The 19,990-nt window shown below is 37.4% G+C and overlaps 1 protein-coding gene across 1 annotated transcript in view; it reads right to left on the reverse strand.

Annotated features, from left to right (window-relative positions):
* The window catches only part of ROCK2 (Rho associated coiled-coil containing protein kinase 2), a 158,451-nt gene that overhangs the window by 59,835 nt on the left and 78,626 nt on the right, over positions 1–19,990 (reverse strand). Inside the window, exon 4 of the mRNA XM_049905165.1 lies at positions 4,952–5,089. Within this exon, the coding sequence (XP_049761122.1) occupies positions 4,952–5,089 (138 nt within the window). The remainder of the gene's footprint in view (positions 1–4,951; positions 5,090–19,990) is intronic.

The raw sequence follows: 19,990 nt of genomic DNA on the forward strand, positions 1-19,990 counted from the left end.
AGTGCACAATTTCACCTGATTTTTACCACATCAAAGATATGGTGAAACCCACATGAAATTGTGCACTACATATTAGCAAGTAAGCATAAGCTTACTGGGTAATCCACCCCGACTGTAAACCAATGGGGAATGGAAGTTTTTTTTATATATGGAAATCCACTGGATATCCACATGGAAATGAATAAAACTTAATCTTCATGCAGGGTTGCAGAGCTGATTAATTTAATTGCTACCAATGTTATACCACTGTAAAAAGCTGAATTGTCGAAAAACAAAACAAAACACTGAATCCTTGTATCACACCTGTAAAAAATTTCAATTCTGGGTTCATCATAGGCACAAAATTATAAAAATCAAGAATATAACAGAATTTATCTTCATGTTTTCTCAAATGAACACAAAAAGCATTAAACATAAAAGTATGATTAAACTGTACTGCATCAGAATTACAAATTTGCATTCATTGAAACATACCATTAAGGGAGTCAAAAATGCAAGCCACACATGGGGTGTCAGTGCTCCAAAGAGTAAGGAGGAGTGTTTATTCACGAGGATGGTTGCCATGGCCTATCAAGGCCAACCAGGGTGAGGAGAACATCCACGCAGAGGGACAGCCTGGTATGGAACGTCAAAGGCCAAAAGGGATAAGAAGAGGATAAATATCCAAGAATGGGTAATTGGAGCCCAAGTTGAAAAAGGAAGGGTACATATAGAGGAAGGGGATTGAGCAGCAAAGATGGAAGATTGGTTACCCACAGTTGGAGAAGAAAATCACAAATACAAAAAAAGGGGAAACCTAGAATGAACCTTGTGGAGTAAGACTGAAATTGGAAGCACTGGAGTGAACGCATGGCTTTCAATATGTATAGTAGATACAGAAAAAAAAATCTGTAAATGTGTCTTATGTGTATGTATCAATCCACTGAGAAGGTCTGGGACTAATGACACAATAGCCATGAGCACACTAACACCAAGACCTTGGCTTCTAAATACTATTTTTAACCAAAAGGAACCAGGGCTTCTTACAGAAATGGCTGAATCTAAAACAAAGGCAAGGTAAGTAAAAGATAACCTTAGAACATTCTGTTATGCCAGAATGCTCAAAGAATGATGGCAACAAGTTGAAAAGTCATAGAAGCCAACTTGAATGAGTTCCCACTGACCAAATCATGGGCAATTTGAGCATTCACATAAATAATGATAATAATAAATCATACCCACTGTATAAAATAGGAAAGCATGAGTTGATTGATAGAGAGGTAGAAAAGGAAGGAAGAGAGAGAGGGAAAAAGAAGGGGGAGGGAAGGAAGAAAAAATTTAATGAGGAACAGGATATTTACATAGTTTCAAGATACCTCCCCACAAAATTACAACAGGGTAGAAGAGGAACTTCCTGCCTTGACAAGTGATCAGCGTGAACATTATCAGTAACGTCACACATTATAATCAAGCACCATCTAAGAGAATTCAATGAGTACAACACAGCCTCTCTCGCTTCTAAAACAGTCCTAACAGGTATGTATAACTTAAATCTAATCATTAAGAAACATGTGACAAACTCAACTGAAGGATATTCCACAAAAAATGTGAAATAACTAGCGTGCAATCTCCAAAAACGTTATGGTCATGAAAGTCAAGAGAAGACCAGAAACAATTCAAAACTAAAAGAGACTAAAGAGACATGACAAATGCAATGTGACTTGGAAGTAGATCCTCCTGATATAAGACACTATTAGGAAACTGGTGAAACCTGAATGGGGTCCGAGGATTAATCAGTAATTATGGTTATAAAGGAGACTGTCCTTGTATATAGGAAATACACACTGCAATATTGGAGAGTGATGGGAACACCAGGTCAACAGCGTAAATGGGTCTGTTGTTTGTTGTTAGGTGCCATCGAGTCAGCTTCAACTCATAGCAATGCTATGCACAACAGAACGAAACACTGATTGTTCCTGTGCCATCCTCACAATCATTATGCTTGAGCCACCGTTGCAGCCACTGTATCAATCCATCTCACTGAGGGTCTTCCTCTTTTTCGATGACCCTCTACTTTACGAAGCATAATGTCTTTCTCCAGGGGCTGTTCCCTCCTGATAACATGCCCAAAGCTTGTTAGACGTAGTCTCGCCATACTTGCTGCTAAGGAATATTCTGGCCATACTTTTTCCGAAACAGATTTGTTTGGTCTTTTGGTAATCCATGGTATATTCAATATTCTTCACCAACACCATAATTCCAAGACATCGATTCTTCTTCCGTCTTCCTCATTCACTGTCCAGCGTTTGCATGCATATGAGGCGAATGAAAACACCATGGCTTAGGTCAGGCGCACCTTAGTCTTCAAAGTGACATCTTTGCTTTTTAACACTTTAAAGAGGTCTTTTGCAGCAGATTTGCCCAGTGCAATGTGTCAGTTGATTTCTTGACTACTGCTTCCATGGGTGTTGATTGTGGATCCAAGTACAATGAAATCCTTGACAACATCAATCTTTTCTCCATTTATGATGATGTTGCTTATTGGTCCAGTTGTGAAGATTTTTGTTTTCTTTATGTTAAGGTGTAATCTATGCCGAAAGCTGTGGTCTTTGATCTTCATCGGTAAGTGCTTCGGGTCCTCTTCACTTTCAGCAAGCAAGGTTGTCATCTGCATAACACAGGTTGTTAATGAGTTTTCCTCTAATTCTGACATCCCATTCTTCTTTATATAGTCCAGCTTCTCAGATTATTTGCTCAGCATAAAGACTGAATAAGTATGGTGAGAGGATACAACTCTGATGCACACATTTCCTAACTTTAAACCACATGGTATTCCCTTGTTTTGTTCAAACGACTGTCTCTTATTCTATGTACAGGTTCCTCATAAGCACAATTAAGTGTTCTGGAATTCCCATTCTTCGCAATGTTATCCATACTTTGTTATGATCCACACAGTTGAATGCCTTTGCATAGTCAATAAAACACAGGTAAATATTTTTCTGGTATTCTTTGGTATCTAACTCAACTGTATCCAACAACATTCCATACAAAAGAGAAAACACATATAGTCATGGAAAGTATAAACTGACTTAAGAAGTAAATGAAAATCTGAATAGTCGACAACCACACAAGAAATTAAAAAGATAGAAATCTGTACCACTACAAATAAATAAATAAAGATACCAGGTACAAGAAGGACATTTACAAATTTCAAGATAGCAGCTATCTTTTAAGAGGGAGGGAGAGAAAAAAGACTGGGTAAGATAACAAAGGAGTATTTCAAGGGTTTTGTGATGTTTTACTATTTAAAATAAAAATATTAAAATCAAATATGATAAAATGTTAGAATTTACTAAACCTGTGACAGACCCATGCATGTTCACTACATAACTCTCTGCTTTTCCACAGATCTAAAAATATGTCATTACTTGAACAAATGAAACTGTAAAAAAATTATGAGACAATAGAGGAAAAGTAAACACTGATTTACTTGATATAAAGGAATTAACTCTTAATATCTCCGGTTTGATAATGATATTGGGATTAAATTTTTTAATGAGGTTTTCCTTTTTAGATACACATTTTGAAATATCAGTGAATGAAATAATGTATCTGGGATTTACATCAACATAACACGGGGCATGGGGGGCAGAAAAGACAAGTAGAGGAGATTAGTGTGTACCAGGGGTTGGCAAACTATAACCCATGGACCAAATCCTATTTTTGTTTTTGTGCAGCCCACAATGATTTCACATTTTTAAATAATTGAGGAAAAAATCAAATAATATTTCGTGACATGAGAAAAGCATATAAAAGTTTATTGCAACACAGCCTCACTCATTTCTTTACGTATGTCTATAGCTGCTTTCAAGGTACGATAGCAGAGTTGAGTAGTTGCAACAAAGACCATATGTGTTCCTTACGCAACTTTGTACTGCTGCTCGGTATACTAATAAATCCTACTGACACAGTTATAACTCGACAGTGTTTCACATGTCGTGTACCATAGAACTGCAAAATTTTAGTTAAATTACCACTACACCACGCCTTGGAGTTCTTTACCTTCAGACACACGTCACTGATGTATAAAAGAGTTGGACAATATTTTTGTTTTTACTATTGTCATAATTGTGAAATGGCAGATAACCCAACAGTCAGTAAGTGAGAAGTAGGTGTAATTTGGTACAAAATGTTTTACCTGCACATCAGAATTTCTATTTACTAGCTACAATAAACAAGTGGGAGTGGGGGCAATATGAGGCTCAACTTCAGGAAAAAGCAGTAGTTAGGAGCTTTTAAATTATATAGTCATCGATGTGGCAAATTTTTTACCCCCAAATTACCTTCTACAAGCAATCATCTAGGCATTCTAAATGTAGGTTGGTATATGCCTAGTCTTACTCATGACACTTGCTCAAAAATGTTTGCAGAATTACATATTACTATAAAAAAAATTCTTTAGAGAAGCTAAGCTGGTAAGGGATATAAAGGAAAAGAAGGCAAAACAGAATAAAACATTCGGTATTCCACGGTCAAGAAGCTGAATTAAGAGCCCCAATACTGTCTTCCCTTAGAGATAACATATAAAAGATTGTAGGAGAATTTTCAAAATTTGTATTGTTGGAATTTTTTTTTTTCCTTTTAGAAGGAGTCTGATTAATGCAACATAAACTTCTAACAAATGTTGATATTTACATAACCTTCCAAATGATGCAATAAATTACTAATCCCCACTATGCAAATCACAAGAGGGGATGGGCAGGGAGTAATTGCATACTGGTGACCAATTCAATTCTTTATAAAGAAAAGATTTTAATAGTTGCTTCCATACAACAATCTAAGTCATTACCACGTCATGATTAAACGTTACTGCGTTGTTATTATGTAAACAAGGCATAAAACTTTTAGCACATAAAATCAACTCTTAGGAATAACTACCTAAAAATAAATTCATGAAAGTCTGTAGGCTTACCTGAACCACCCAGGGACTGTTGGCAAAGGCCATAATATCTCTTTCTTCCCAGAAAAATGCAGAATCTGATCTTTTTATCATTTCAAACTTACTAAGAAGCTTCATAGCATAAACTTTCTGTGATGCCTTATGACGAACCTGTTAATTTTTAAAAGGCAAAAATTATTATTAATACTTTAATTTTATGAGCAAAAGGTGAATAACTGATCATATTATGATGCTATTATCAAATGATACTTAGCTAACTAATAAAAGGTAAAAGCATAACGTTCTTAAGAAACACGGAATTTTCCAACAGCCTAAATATTTCATAAAATAAACAATACTTTAAAACATTAAGTTCAATATACAACTGTTTTATTTCATTCAAACTGAAGTCATAAAGTTTCACTCCCTCATGTTTATTTAGTTAAATCAATTTTAAGAATAAGACTTAGGAAGATATGCCTACTGGGGGAAAACATATATTTAAGTAGTCTGAAACATCAGTGTACTCTATCCCTCATTATCTGAACTCAATAACCTAATAAATTTAGATATCAAGGGATACTTGTGATTTTTGTTAAGTCGTCTTTATTTCTTTCCAGGAGTCTTTTTTTTTTTTTTTAAGGAAAATATTAAATATCAATACTATGGTTATTTGATCAATGCCTAACTTCCCCATTAGATTATAAATTTCATAAGGGCAAGAATGGTATCTACTGTTTACCACCATTTTTGCTGCCAATACTGAGCAAGTTCTTTACCACAAAGCCAATAAATATTTTTTAAAGAATGATTAATAGTTAACACTTACTAGATAATTACATCCCCTCCTCACTTATCAACATGGCTAGGTTCCAAAGACCAGATCATTATGCAAAAATCGGCATTATGTGAAAACAGAGGATAACCTCATCAGATCACAAAATGGAAGATGACTACATCATTAAATAACTGCCAAACCACTGACAATCAGGGCCCCGCTAAGTTGACAATAACCTTAACCATCACAGATAACGTTACTCTTGCCTCACACCTCAGCATTCATTACTGCCAGACATACATTGTTAATGTGTGAAATAGCTGGATAATAGATTTTTTACTATTGTAAATGCAAAATGTCAGATAACAAAATAGTCAATAAGTGAGGAGTAGGTAGAATAATAAATAATAATAGCTAGCATTTATACTATAATGTCTAATAGGCTCTGAGACACATCCAAAACTGAACTTCTAATCTTTACTCTCAAATTTATTCTTCCTGCATTTTAGTAAATGACAGCATCATCCTTCCAGTTGCTCTGTATAAAAACTTTTAACTCCTATATATCACACATCAAACTCATCAGAAAATCATGTCAGTTCTACCTCCAATTAGTTTCAGAATCCAACTATTTCTAACTCCACTGATACCATCCTGTCCAAGCCACCAACAGCATTTATTTAAATGACCTGCAATAGCTTCAACTAGTTTCCCTGCTTTCACTCTCATCTACCCACAAACATATAAACCATTTTCTGTCACTCCTCTGTTTAAAACCCCTAATGGCCCTGGTGGTGCAATGGTTAAGAGCTCGGCTGCTAATCAAAAGGTCAGCAGTTCAAATCTACCAGCTGTTCCTTGGAAACCTATGGGGCAGTTCTACTTTGTCTTATAGGGTCACTGTAAGTCGGAATCGACTCGATGGCAACAGGTTTTTGTTTTTTTTTTTTGGTTAATGGCTTCCCATCTCTTCATTGCACAGTGCTATTCCCTATGTCTGAAATTACTTCTTCTAGAGGGCTCTTGGTGCACGCGGTGGTTAACAGCTCAGCTGCTAACCAAAAGATCGGCAGTTCGAATTCACCTGCGCGCCTCGGAAACCCTACGGGGCAGTTCTACTCTGCCCTACAGGGTCACTATGAGTTGGAATTGACTCGATGGCAAAGGTTTTTAGAGGGTTCCATTCCTCACTTCCTTCAGATATTTGCTCCAAAGTTGCCTTCTCAGTGAGGCCTACCTAGCCCAAGCTACTTAAACTTTCAAATCAATGTCCCCCAGTAGTATCACTACTCCCCTCACACCATCTTATTCTCTCTTCCTTGCTGTTGGCTCCATTGCATTTATTACCAACTTATACTCTATTTTTACTTTATTACCTGTCTCTCTAAACTTTCTTTACCACTTTATCCTCAGTGCCTAGTATAATGCTTGTCACAAAATAGCCTTTCAAAAAATATTTGCTGAAAGAATGAATTTACTCAGTGCTTACTATATACTAGGTACTGTGTTTTCATACATGTATTAACTTACTTAATCTTCACAACAGCCCTAATCAGGTATTATTTCCCCATGTTACAAATGAGAAATTTGAGTAATATTAATGACTGCCCATTAATATGGTGTGAGTATACAGAGAAATTAAGTAATTTGCCTCAGTGCTCTAGAGATAGTAAACAGAAACAATATTTAAGGGTAGTCTGCATCCAGAATCCTTCTATTAACCATTTATCTACTCTATTTCTACATATGTATGTCTACAGTTATGATGTGGGCCCAGGACAGTGCCAGGTTACATCTGTTAGCTCAGGGTCCCATCCAAGTTAGTGCTCCTTTTCATTCAAAAGAATGCCAATTTTGAACAACAAATTATATGCTCACATTACTGAGAGTTGGAAGAAAGAGGATGAGAGGAAATCCAACCTCCTGCCCAGAACCTACGGGTTCCTAAAAGATTAAGCACCTCCTCAGTTTAAATCTTGTCATATTCTTTCCCTTGTTTATACTCCAAATTGTCTTCTTTCAGTTTCTCTAATGCATCAACTCCTTCACTGGGATCTTTAAAGGTTCCTGAAATAGGTATTAGAAAATGCATCATAGTCCCTGACTCCACATCCTTATCCACTCAGCGGAAATATAAACTCCTCAAAGAGGCTTTCTTTGACCAACCTATCCAAAGTAGGGGCTCACTGTTCTCTACTTCAGAGCCTCAGAGCCCTGTTTATGTTCCTACTGTTGGATACCGGAATTTGTAATTTTTTGATGTTGTTTGTTTTTATTGTTTGTCTCCCACATTAAAATGTAAACTCAACATTCATGCAAATGTAATGGCCAGCACTGGCAATGAAACAGTCATTAGTATTTATTCATTGAATGAATTAATATCTGAGAAAAAATATTCTTTACTCGATAGCTGGACAAACTCTGAAATTTCGAGCTATAAAAAAAATTCAACAAGTAATTTTCTAATTATTTTTCATCAAATACTTTACATACCTAGGACCAATACATATATTGACGAAAATAAGGTAAACTAGGGAACGCTCATGTCCTCCTCTGAAAAAACATGGAAGAACCATCATACTTTACAGATCAGATGTATAAAATGTAATAAAATTTCAGAAAATCATACAATATAGCTCCTCTCTAATAATAAATTATTTTCCCCTCGTGAAACCCAGGTAAGGAACTGTATTTGTGTTGGTGCAATTGAACAAATCACTAACATAAAGGCAGACAAGTCTTATCATGATACAAATAATACAAAAATATATAGCTAAGAATCAATCATACACGTCTGGCTATGATAGAATAACTGGTACCAGATTAATCCACCTGCTATAAACAACAATCGAAATGACAAAATATATGAAGCAACAGTTTTCAGCTTTTATAAAAGTAACCCAAAACCCAACCCAGTGCCCTTGAGTCAATTCTGAAAAGTAGGCAGTACAAAATTAAAATCACTAAAAGAAAAGAAACCCATGAGGCGAATCCCATGATTGCACAGATACTCTGCTTAAAGGCAATATCCCAACAAGTGTACAACAGATGAGCATCTAACCAAAGCACAAGAGTCCAACTGAGTTGAGGAGGCAGAGATAAGAGTTCATGACAAGTTGCTGGGCCAAAAAACCCAAAACTGATTGCCGTCAAGTCAATTCTCACTTATAGTGACCCTATTGGACAGAGTAGAACTGCCCCATAAGGCTTCCAAGGAACAGGTGGTGGATTCGAACAGCCAACTTTTTGGTAAGCAGCCAAGCTCTTAACCATTGTGCCAGGATCCTGAAAAGTAGGGAGCTGTGCAGAGGAAGATCCTCAGAAGTTCCATGAGAGTCCCTGGCTAAGGGCTGGGCTGTCCAGGAAGAAAGTGCCCAAGATTTACCAGACAGCAGCAGCTATGGGATTACTCGCAGAACAAGGACACATTAAGAAGCACTGGTAAACACTGTATTTCCAGCCCAGCAAGAATGGAAAAGTCTTGTTAATTTTCTCAGCATTCAGATGAAACCTCCTCGGAAAAAGAATCATGCTCTAAAGAAGACCTACTCTAGCTCCACCCTAACAAGGCCTAATATCAAGCGCTAATAAGATCCAAAGGGAAGCAGTTTGGGGTTGAGTTCTGCCAAATTAGAAGGACTTGGGAAACACCTTGATCTTTTCACATATCTACCCTAACCAACTATAAAATGAAGCTTGCAAAAGTTGATGGTGATCAGCAAGTAACTGAACAGCCTTTTACGACAAAAATCAACACGCTTCAGAAGAAAACAACAAAATCCAAAGTCTCTACCACACATCTAGAAGGTCTAGTGTGTAATTTCAAAATTATTAGACAGGTATGCAAAGAGATGGTGGATTTAGTCAACAAAAACTTTAAAATAACTCTTATACATATGCTTATTGAACTAAATGAAAACATGTTGAAAAAATAAAAGATAATATGATTTTAATGAGGGAACAGATAGGAAATATCAACAAAAATGGAAATTATTTTTAAAAAATTGGAAATTCTAGAACTGAAAAGTACAATAACTTGAATTAAAAATGCACTAGAAGGACTTAACAGCAGATTCTAGATAAAAGGAGAGGCAGTGAACTTGAACATACATCAATCTTAAGAAAAAGGAGAAAAATGAATACATGAAAATAAACAGACTCAGGGACCTGCATGACAACAGTCTAAAATGTGTGTAAACAGAGTTCCAAAAAGAGAAGAGAATAAGACAGGGGCAAAAAGATTTGAAGAATTAATGGCTAAAATTTTCCTAATTTGATGAAAGACATCAACTCCACAAAATCCAATGAACATCAAACAGATTTTAAAAAAAAAAAGCCTAAAAGATCACAGTCAAAAGTGCTAAAAAATGAAGACAGAAAAAATCTTGAAAGCAGCTGCTGTTGTGTGCCGTCAAGTCCCCATAGGGTTTCAAAAATTATAATCTTTACAGAAGCAGGCTACCACATCTTTCTCCCATGGAGTGGCTGCTAGATTTGAATAGCCAACCTTTTAGTTAGGAGCCAAACTCCCTAGAAAAATGAAAATAAAAAAATTTTAAATGCTGTACACAGAGGACCAAAAATAAGAATTTCAATAAAATTCTTATCCAAACAGTGTAGGCCAAAAGACAACGGAATTAAATCTATAAAGTGTTAAAAAAAAAAAAAAGTCAGCTGAGCAACCCGTATCCAACAAAGTAATTCTTCAAAAACAAGCAGGAAATAAAGACATTCTCAGTTAAATGAAAGCTGAAAGATTTTGCCACCTGAAAGCCTGCATTAAAAAATATAACAAAAACAAAGGATATTCTTCAGGCAGAAGGAAAATGGCACCAGGTGGAAACTCATATTTACAGGAAGGAATGAGTACACTCAAAACAAACTGTCATTTTGTCATACCGTGGTGGCTTGTGTGTTGCTGTAAGACTGGAAGCTTTGCCCCGGTATTTTAAATACCAGCAGGGTCACCCTTGGTGGACAAGTTTCTGTGGACTTCCAGATTAAGGCAGACTAGGAAGAAGGGCCTGCAGTCTACTTCTGAAAAGAATTAGCCAGTGAAAACCTTATGAATAGGAATGGAATATTGTCTGGTATAGCCACAGAAGATGAGCTGCCTCCTCAAAGTAGAGTTGACCTTAATGACGTGGATGGAATCAAGCTTTGGGGATCTTCATTTGCTGATGTGGCATGACTCAAAATGAGAAGAAACATCCATTAATAATAGGATGTAGAATGTACAAAGTATGAATCTAGGAAAATCAGAAGTCGTCAAAAATGAGATGGAATGCATAAACATCAATATCCTAGGCATTAATGAGCTGAAAAGGGCTGGTATTGGCCATTCTGAATCAGACAAACATATGGTCTACTATACCAGGAATGACAAACTGAAGAGGAATGGCATCATGTCCATCATCAAAAAGAATATTTCAAGACCTATCCTGAAGTGCAACAGTCAGTGTACACCTACATACAGCTACAAGGAAGACCAGTTAATATGACTATTATTCAAATTTACTCACCAACCACTAATGCCAAAGACGAAGAAAGTGAAGATTGTTACCAACTTCTGCAGTCTGAAATTAATCAAATATGAAATTAAGATGCATTGATAATTACTGGTGACTGGAATGCAAAAGTCGGAAACAAAGAAGGATCAGTAGTTCGAAAATACGGCCTTGATGACAGAAACAATGTCAGAGGTTGCATGATAGAATTTTATATGACTAACAACTTCTTCATGGCAAATATCTTTTTTCAACAATGTAAACGACGACTATACACATGGACCTCACCGGATGGAATATACAGGAATCAAATTGAATACACCTGTGGAAAAAGACAATGGAAAAGCTCAATACCATGAATCAGAACAAGGCCAGGGGCTAACTGCAAAATGGACCATCAATTGCTCACAGGCAAGCTGAAGTTGAAAAATATTAGAACAAGTCCACTAGAGACAAAGTAGGGCCTTGAGTAACCCACCTGAATTTAGAGACCATCTCAAGAAGAGATTTGACACACTGAACAATAATGACTGAAGACCAGGCAAGTTGTGGGATGACATCAAGACCATCAAACATGAAGAAAGTAGAAGGTCATTAAAAAGACAGCAAAGAAAGGCCAAATGGATGCCAGAAGAGACTCCGAAACTTGCCCTTAAACGTAGAGTAGCTAAAGTAAAAGAAGAAATGATGAAGTAAAACAGCAGAACAGAAAATTTCAAAGGGCAACTCGAGAAGACAAACTATTATAATAAAATGTGCAAAGATTTGGAGATAGCCAAAAGGGAAGAACACACTTGGCATTTCTCAAGCTGAAAGACCTGAAGAAAAAATTCAAGCCTTGAGTTCCAATACTGAAGGATTCTACACAGAAAGTATCAAAAGATGCAGGAAGCATCAAAAGAAGATAAGAATTGGTCAACATTCAACCATTTCTGGAAGAAGCATATGATTAAGAACTGATGGTACTAAAGGAAGGGGTCCAAGCTGCACTGAAGGCACTGGTGAAAAACAAGGCTCCAGGAATTGACAGAACCCAACTGAGATGTTTCAACAAACGGATGCAGTCCTGAAAGCTCTCACTCATCTACGCGAAGAAAATTGGAAGGCAGCTATCCTGGCCAACTAACAGGAAGAGATCCGTATTTGTACCCATTCCAAAGAAAGGTCATTCAACAGATTGTGGAAATTATCAAACAATATTAATATCACACACAAGTAAAATTTTGCTGAAGATCATTCAAAAGTGGTTACAGTAGTACATCAACAAGGAACTGCCAGAAGTTCAAGCTGGATTCAGAAGAGAACGTGAAACAAGGGATATCACTGCTGATGTCACATGGATCATGGCTGAAAACAGGGAATACCAGAAAGGTGTTTCACTGACTATCCAAAAGCATTTGACAGTGTAAATCGTAACAAATTATATATAACATTGTGAAGAACGGGAATTCCAGAACACTTATTTGTACTCATGAGGAACCTGTACTTAGACCAAGAGGCAGCTGTTCAAACAGAACAAGGGGATATCACATGGTTTAAAGTCAAGAAAGGTGGGTATCAGGGATGTATCTTCTCACCATACCTATTCAATCTGTATGCTGAGCAAATAATCCAAGAAGCTGGACTATATGAAGAAGAACACAGCATCAGGATTGGGGGAAGACAGATTAACAACCTGAGATATGCAGATGACACAACCTTGCTTGCTGAAATTGAAGAGGACTGGAAGCACTTATTGATGAAGATCAAAGTCCACAGCCTTCAGTATGGATTACACCTCAACATAAAGAAAAAAAAAAAAAAAGCTTCACAAATAGACCAATAAGGAACATCATGACAAACAGAGAAAATATTGAAGCTATAAAGAATCTCATTTTACCTGGATCCACAATCAACACCCATGGAAGCAACAGTCAAGAAATCACATTGCATTGGGTAAATCTATTGCAAAAGATCTCTTTAAAGTGTTAAAAAGCAAAGATGACACTTTAAGGACTAACTCAAGCCATAGTGCTTTCAATCACCTCATATGCATGTGAAAGCCGGACAACAAATAAAGAAGACCCAAGAAGAACTGATGTGTTTGAATTACGGTGTTGGCAAAGAATACTGAATATACCAAGGACTGCCAGAAGAAGGAACAAATCTGTCTTGGAAGAAGTACAGCCAGAATGTTCATTAGAAGCAAGGATGCCAAGACTTCGTTTCACATACTTTGTACATGTTATCAATAGGCATCAGTCTCTGGAGAATGACATCATGTTTGGTAAAGTAGCAGGTCAGAGAGAAACGAGAGCATGTTTGGTAAAGTAGCAGGTCAAGCATAACAACGATTATGAGGATAGTGCAGGACCGGGCAGGGTTTCCTTCTGTTGTACACAGGGTCGCTATGAGTTGTAACCAACTCAACGGCACCTAACAACAACATGTTTTTATTTCTTCTCAGAGTTTGCTTAAAGGACAACTGTCTGTCCAAAGCAAAAATAAAAACTCTGTAAGACAGAGTTAAAAGCTTATGAAGAAGTATAAGCTGTGACAACAATGACACAAAAAATGGGAGGGGGGCTGTAAAAGAAAGTATACAAGTGTAAGATTATTACTATTGTGCAGAGGTAAGTGTAATGTAAAGTAAGCAGTGGGAAGTGGTACAATATTGACTTAAAAAAGATATTGCTAACAGCCAAAAGATGAAATAAAATGCAATACTAAAAAATAATTATTCTAAAATAAGGCAGGAAAGAAACAAGAGGTGCACAAAAAGCAAAACTATAGACTTAAACCCAATCCTATCAACAATCACATTAAATATAAATGTGCTGAGCACTCTTATTAACAGACAGAAACTATAAGAATGGATTAAAAAGGAAGATGCAACTTTATACAGTTTAAATATAAGACACAAACAGGCTGAAAACAAAAGGATGGAAAAGTACACCACGCAAATAGCAGGGACAAGAAAGTCGACATAGCAATACTAATAACAGACAAAGTAGACTTCAAGACAAAGAGGATTACAAGAAATAAAGAGGACATTTTGTAAAAATAAGCAAAAACTAATGGAACTTAAGAAAAAAAACAGACAAATCCACCATTTCAGTTATTAATTTTAACACCTCTCTCTCAGTAGCTAACTGAACAAGTATGGATATAAAGAAAATATAGCTCAGAATGCCGGCACCTACCCAAATTACAAAAATAATTATATTCATAGGTGACATCACTTCTGATTTTAATGTTTGACATTTCAAGTATTTTGATACACTATGACTTTATATGAAAACAATCTTATACGCAAAAAGCCAAATAAGTGATGATGAGGGGTCACAGATTACATCTTCTATATTAAACTGCTCAAGTGGTAAAACAATTCCTTTGATTATGACATTTACAGAATGCTGAAAATAAATACATGGGAAAGCAATATGAAAACACAAATGGGACAAGAAGGATGAAGGATCCTGGTCTTCAATGTAGAAATCCCTTCCAAGGCAGACAGACCAGATTTTTAACTGACTTGTGTTGGATTAGCAGGTTGTGTCAGATTAGCATATGATCTCAATGTGAACACTCTCTATCAGTGCTGTTAAAAAGAAGCTGCTATGGTACTTCCTCTTCTGTATTTATGCCACTCTTCAAACCTGCGCTTACAAACACAAATCAAATTCTGAATGTTTTCTAACTTCATTAGAGAAAGCTCTCCATACAACATTAACAGCCAGTCAATTAATTATACCATAATATTATTTATGCTTGAATCAGGACCATGACACAACAGCTTTAAGAAATCTGCTAAAAGCACAGCTATAAACAGAACTAAAAGATATCTGTCCTTTGGTAGAAAATATCTAAATATAAGCAACTGGCATTTTTTTACATACAACTAAACAAATGGGGGAGAGAAAAACAAAATCCTAGAAGAGAAAAACTACTCATTCAAACTAACAAAAAGTTATACAACCTTAAGGAAGAAGCAGAGTCAGGAAGAGGAGGAGGAAATGGAAGGTGTGGCTAATTGCTTCCATGAACAACTGCCTTCTTTGCCGTGAGACCAGAAGAATTAGATGGTGCCCAGCTACCAATACGAAACATTTTGATCCAAGATTCTATAGAAGAATCCTGATCAAACGAGGTAAAATGAAGAACAGAATTTCAAATTCTCATAGAATTCAGACTTTCTGGAACCCTGGAGGCTAGATGAATTCCCCAAACTATTGCCCTGAGGTATTCTTTAAACCAAAAATAACCCCTAAAATCTGCTTAAAACCAAACAATAGTTTAGGTTAACTAGTAAAGAATGTCTGTGTTGAGTATGGTTCTCTTTTAAGGTCTATCTAATCCATTAATAGAGCCCTGGCAGCATAGTGGTTAAGATCTTGGCTGCTAACCAAAAGGTCAGCAGTTCGAATCCGCTAGCTGTTCCTCAGAAGCCCTCTGGTGCAGTTCTACTCTGTCCTATACAGTCACTATAAGTCAGAATCTACTCAACGGCAATGGGTTTGGTTTTTTATGGGTAATCCAATAACAATACTAATGTAAGATAAAATCATCTATGTCACAGACCTTTCATGATATAAAAATATAAAATTAAATGTATACCTCCACAGTAAATACAAAAACAAAGTCGAAGCAAATTTTACCACTCTGGAATTACAGAACTTTTCAATCTTTAAGAAGTGCCTTTTTTTTTTTTTCAGATGAGGAAATCTATTCCCAAATAAGTTAAATAACTTGGCATTTTCCTGATTCACGATATTTTCACATGCTAATCCCTCTCTCTATAGGGTCGGTATGAGTTAGAATCGACTCGACGGCAGTGGGTTTGGTTTTTTTGGTTTATTCCCTCTACGTTTCCACTCTCACTTCAACCTGGGCTCTTCATGTAGCTAACTCCTTTACATCTTAACTCAAATGTCATTCTGTCACAGCAAGGCTTTTCATAACTCCCTAACCTGAATCAGGCATTTAAAAAAAAAGGTTGCCATCAAGTCAATTCCAACTCATGGTGACTCCACGTGTGCAGAGTAGAACTGCATTCTATAGGGTTCTTGTGGTTGTGACGTTTTGGAAGCACATTGCCAGGCCTTTCTTCCAAGGCACCTCTGGGTAGTTATAACCACCAGTTTTCAGTTAGTCAAGCGTTTAATCCTCTCGCCACCCAAAGGCTCCCAAATCAGGTACCAAACCCAAAGCCATACCCATTGCCGTCAAGTTGATTCCGACTCACAGGGACTCTGTAGGACAGAGCAGAATTGTCCCATAGGGTTTCTGAGGAGCAGCTGGTGGATTTGAACTGTCAAACTTTTGGTTAGCAGCCTAGCTCTTTACCACTGCACCACCAGGGCTTGTGAATCAGGTATATCCCTCCATTAGTCCCTCTCACAGCATCTGGATCTTTTCCTTCATACTACTTATCGTAACATGAAACTATAACTTCACTTATTTAATATTTGACTCCTCCATAAGATCATCACTTTCAAAAAGAGACTGTGCTATTGTATCATTAGAGGTTAGCACAACTCCTAGAACATAACAGACCCTGATTAAGTATTTCATGGGTAGATGGGCGGATAAACTATTGTTAAGTCTGACAATTAACTGCTAACATTTACTGAACACTTACTATGTTTCAGGTGCTCCAAGTGCTTTATATAAACTTTCACATTTAATTCTCACAGTAATCCTGTGAGGTATAAATGCTACTATCATCTTCATTTAACAAGAACCTGAGGCACAGACAAATTAAATAACTTGTCTGAAGTCACACAGCTAGTTAGTGGTAGAGTCAGGATTTAATTCCAAGAAGCCTGAATCTAAAGCCTATCTCAAATTCTATGGCATAGGTGCTATATACCAATGCTACAATAAGAATTTTATTTGTAGAAACTGATTGGCGGGCCCGCTGTAGTAATGTATTTTGAACTTAATCTGACAAAGTATTTCACAAACAAAATACCTACTACCATAAACTTCCTTCAGATGACTATATAACATAAAAATCATATAAATCCAAACCAGGGAGCCAAGATGGCGGAATAGCCAGATGCTTCTGGCGAGCTCTCTTAAAACAAAGACCCCCCCCAAAAAAGTGGAATGATTATATTTCTGACAAGCTAGGAGCCCTGAACATCAAAGGCAAAGACAGAAAACGGACTAAGTGGCAGGGGGAAGGAGAGATGGTTCAGAAGCGGAAATGAGTTACCAGACCTGAATCGTTGGGATCCCTCAGGCACCATTCCCAGGAGCAACTGCAGCGGGCTGGTGGTAGCATTCGGCCGCAGTTTCCTCAGGGAGAAACAGCCAGCCACACAGCCTCCTCACACCTCCAGAACCAGAGAAGAACGCACACTCTCGGCAAAAGTACTTGTATGTATTTTACCATACCCCCAGCCCTGAAGCCAGCTTCAGTGGCTGTTGATTTCCCTGGGTCGGAGAGAGGCCCTGTTGAACGCCCTGACCCATTCTCCCAGCCTTGGAAAAGGAATAAATTCACAATTGCAGGGAAAGATAATTTGGCAGCTCCACTAACCAGGGGAGCACAGGACAGAAGCAGCTCCTGTCCAGGCATGAATGGTCCGTGGACTTTGAATACCTTTCCCCCCTGCATGGACCTGTGTGGGCCTATTTCAGGAGAATAGGCCCTTGTTGGCAGACTACTGTTTCAGCTCTGTGGTGGAGAGGTGGGTATTTGATGTTTGACACCACTTTGCCTATTAAACAGGGTCCTCACCTACCCATATCAGGGGCCTAAGGACTGCTGGCTACACTCAGGTCACCCAGCCACCCGCAACAAGAATCCAAGGATAATTGGCATCTCCCAGTCCTTACAACCAAAAGCACTGGATGCCCATGGTCCATCTGCAGAACCCACCCACCTGTACGCTCTAGGGAACAGGGATGTGCTTTCCTCACAGATACTTGAGGGATGATGTCAGCCCCTGCCTTGTTCAGAGCGTGACCCCCTGCTGCAATCAGATACTGGTACCTACACCAATCTCCCCTGCCCCTCTAAGGCTGTAGGACACAGCCTGTACCACACCCTTGATGACCAGTTACCAGGACACCTGAGCTGAACCCATACAAGAAAACTGAATGGACTCCTAGACTAATATACCTGATAACAGCTCTCGCCAGCTGGTGACAGAATGTCAGAGCTTCAAAGTCAAAAATAATCAAGCCAGCTCACTCAAGCTACCCATTTGGGCATATCAAAGCAAAACAAAGCAAGAAGCTACAATACAGTAAGCAAACATAAAATAAACTAATACGATAACTTACAGATGGCTCGGAGACAACAGTCAGTATCAAATCACATAAAGCAGCAGACCGTGATCACTTCAACAAGCTCTCAAAACAAAGAATCTACGGATCTTCTGGATGAAGGTACTTTCCTGGAATTACTGGATGCAGAATACAGAAGATTAATATACAGAACTCTTCAAGACATCAGGAAAGAGATTAGGAAGGAGATCAGGCAATACGCAGAACAAGCCAAGGAACACACAGGTAAAGCAGTCGAAGAAATTACAAAGGTTATTCAAGAACATAATGAAAAATTTAATAAGCTGCAAGAATCCACAGAGAGACAGCAATCAGAAGTTCAGAAGATTAACAATAAAATTACCAAATTAGACAATCAACATAAAGTCAGAGGAGCAGAATTGAGCAAGTGGAAGGCAGAATTGGTGAGACTGGAGATAAAGCAGTTGGCACCAATATATTTGAAGAAAAATCAGATAAAAGAATTTTTAAAAATGAAGAAACCTTAAGAATCATGTGGGGCTCTACCAAGAGAAATAACCTACAAGTGACTGGAGGGAACAGGGAAGGATAACAGAAAATACAGAGAGAATTGTTGAAGATTTGTTGGCAGAAAACTTCCCTGATATTGTGAAAGATGAGAAGATATCTACCCAAGATGCTCATTGTACTCCACATAAGGTAGATCTTAAAAGAAAGTCACCAAGGCATAAACAAACTTGCCAAAACCAAAGACAGAGACTTTTAAGAGCAGCTAGGGATAAACGAAAAGTCACCTACAAAGGACAGTCAATAAGAATAAGCTCGGACTACTCGGCAGAAACCATGCAGGCAAGAAGGCAATGGGATGACTTACATAAAGCATTGAGGGAAAAAAATTCCTGGCCAAGAATCACGTATCCAGCAAAACTGTCTCTCAAATATGAAGGTGAAATTAGGACATTTGCAGATAAACAGAAGTTTAGGGAATCCGTAAAACCAAACCAAAACTACAAGAAATACTAAAGGGAGTTCTCTGGTTAGAAAATCAACAATACCAGGTATCAACCCAAGACTAGAACACTGGACAGAGCAATCACATGTCAACCCAGATAGGGAATCACAAAAATAAATTAAGAAAAAAAAAAAAAAAACGCTCAAAACAGGGAAACAGCAATGTTATTACGTAAAAGAAGACAACATTAAAACAATAAAGAGGGACTAAGAAATGTAGTCACAGAGAGGAAGACAAGGCAATATAAAGAAATAAAAGTTAGTTTTAAACTTAGAAAAATAGGGGTCAATATTAAGGTAACCACAAAGGAGAATAACAATCCTACTCATCAAAATAAAATACAAGGAAAAAATACAGACTCAGCAGAAAGAAAATCAACAACAAATAAGAGGAAAAGACAATACATAAACTACTCAGTACAAAAAATTAAGTGGGAAAAAGAAACTGACAACAACACAAAAAAAAGACATCAAAATGATGGCACTAAACTCGTACCTATCCGTAATTATGACACATCAATAAAGAACAACGATGAA

Source organism: Elephas maximus, chromosome 12 (assembly GCF_024166365.1).
Source record: "Elephas maximus indicus isolate mEleMax1 chromosome 12, mEleMax1 primary haplotype, whole genome shotgun sequence".
NCBI classification, from domain to species: Eukaryota; Metazoa; Chordata; class Mammalia; order Proboscidea; family Elephantidae; genus Elephas; species Elephas maximus.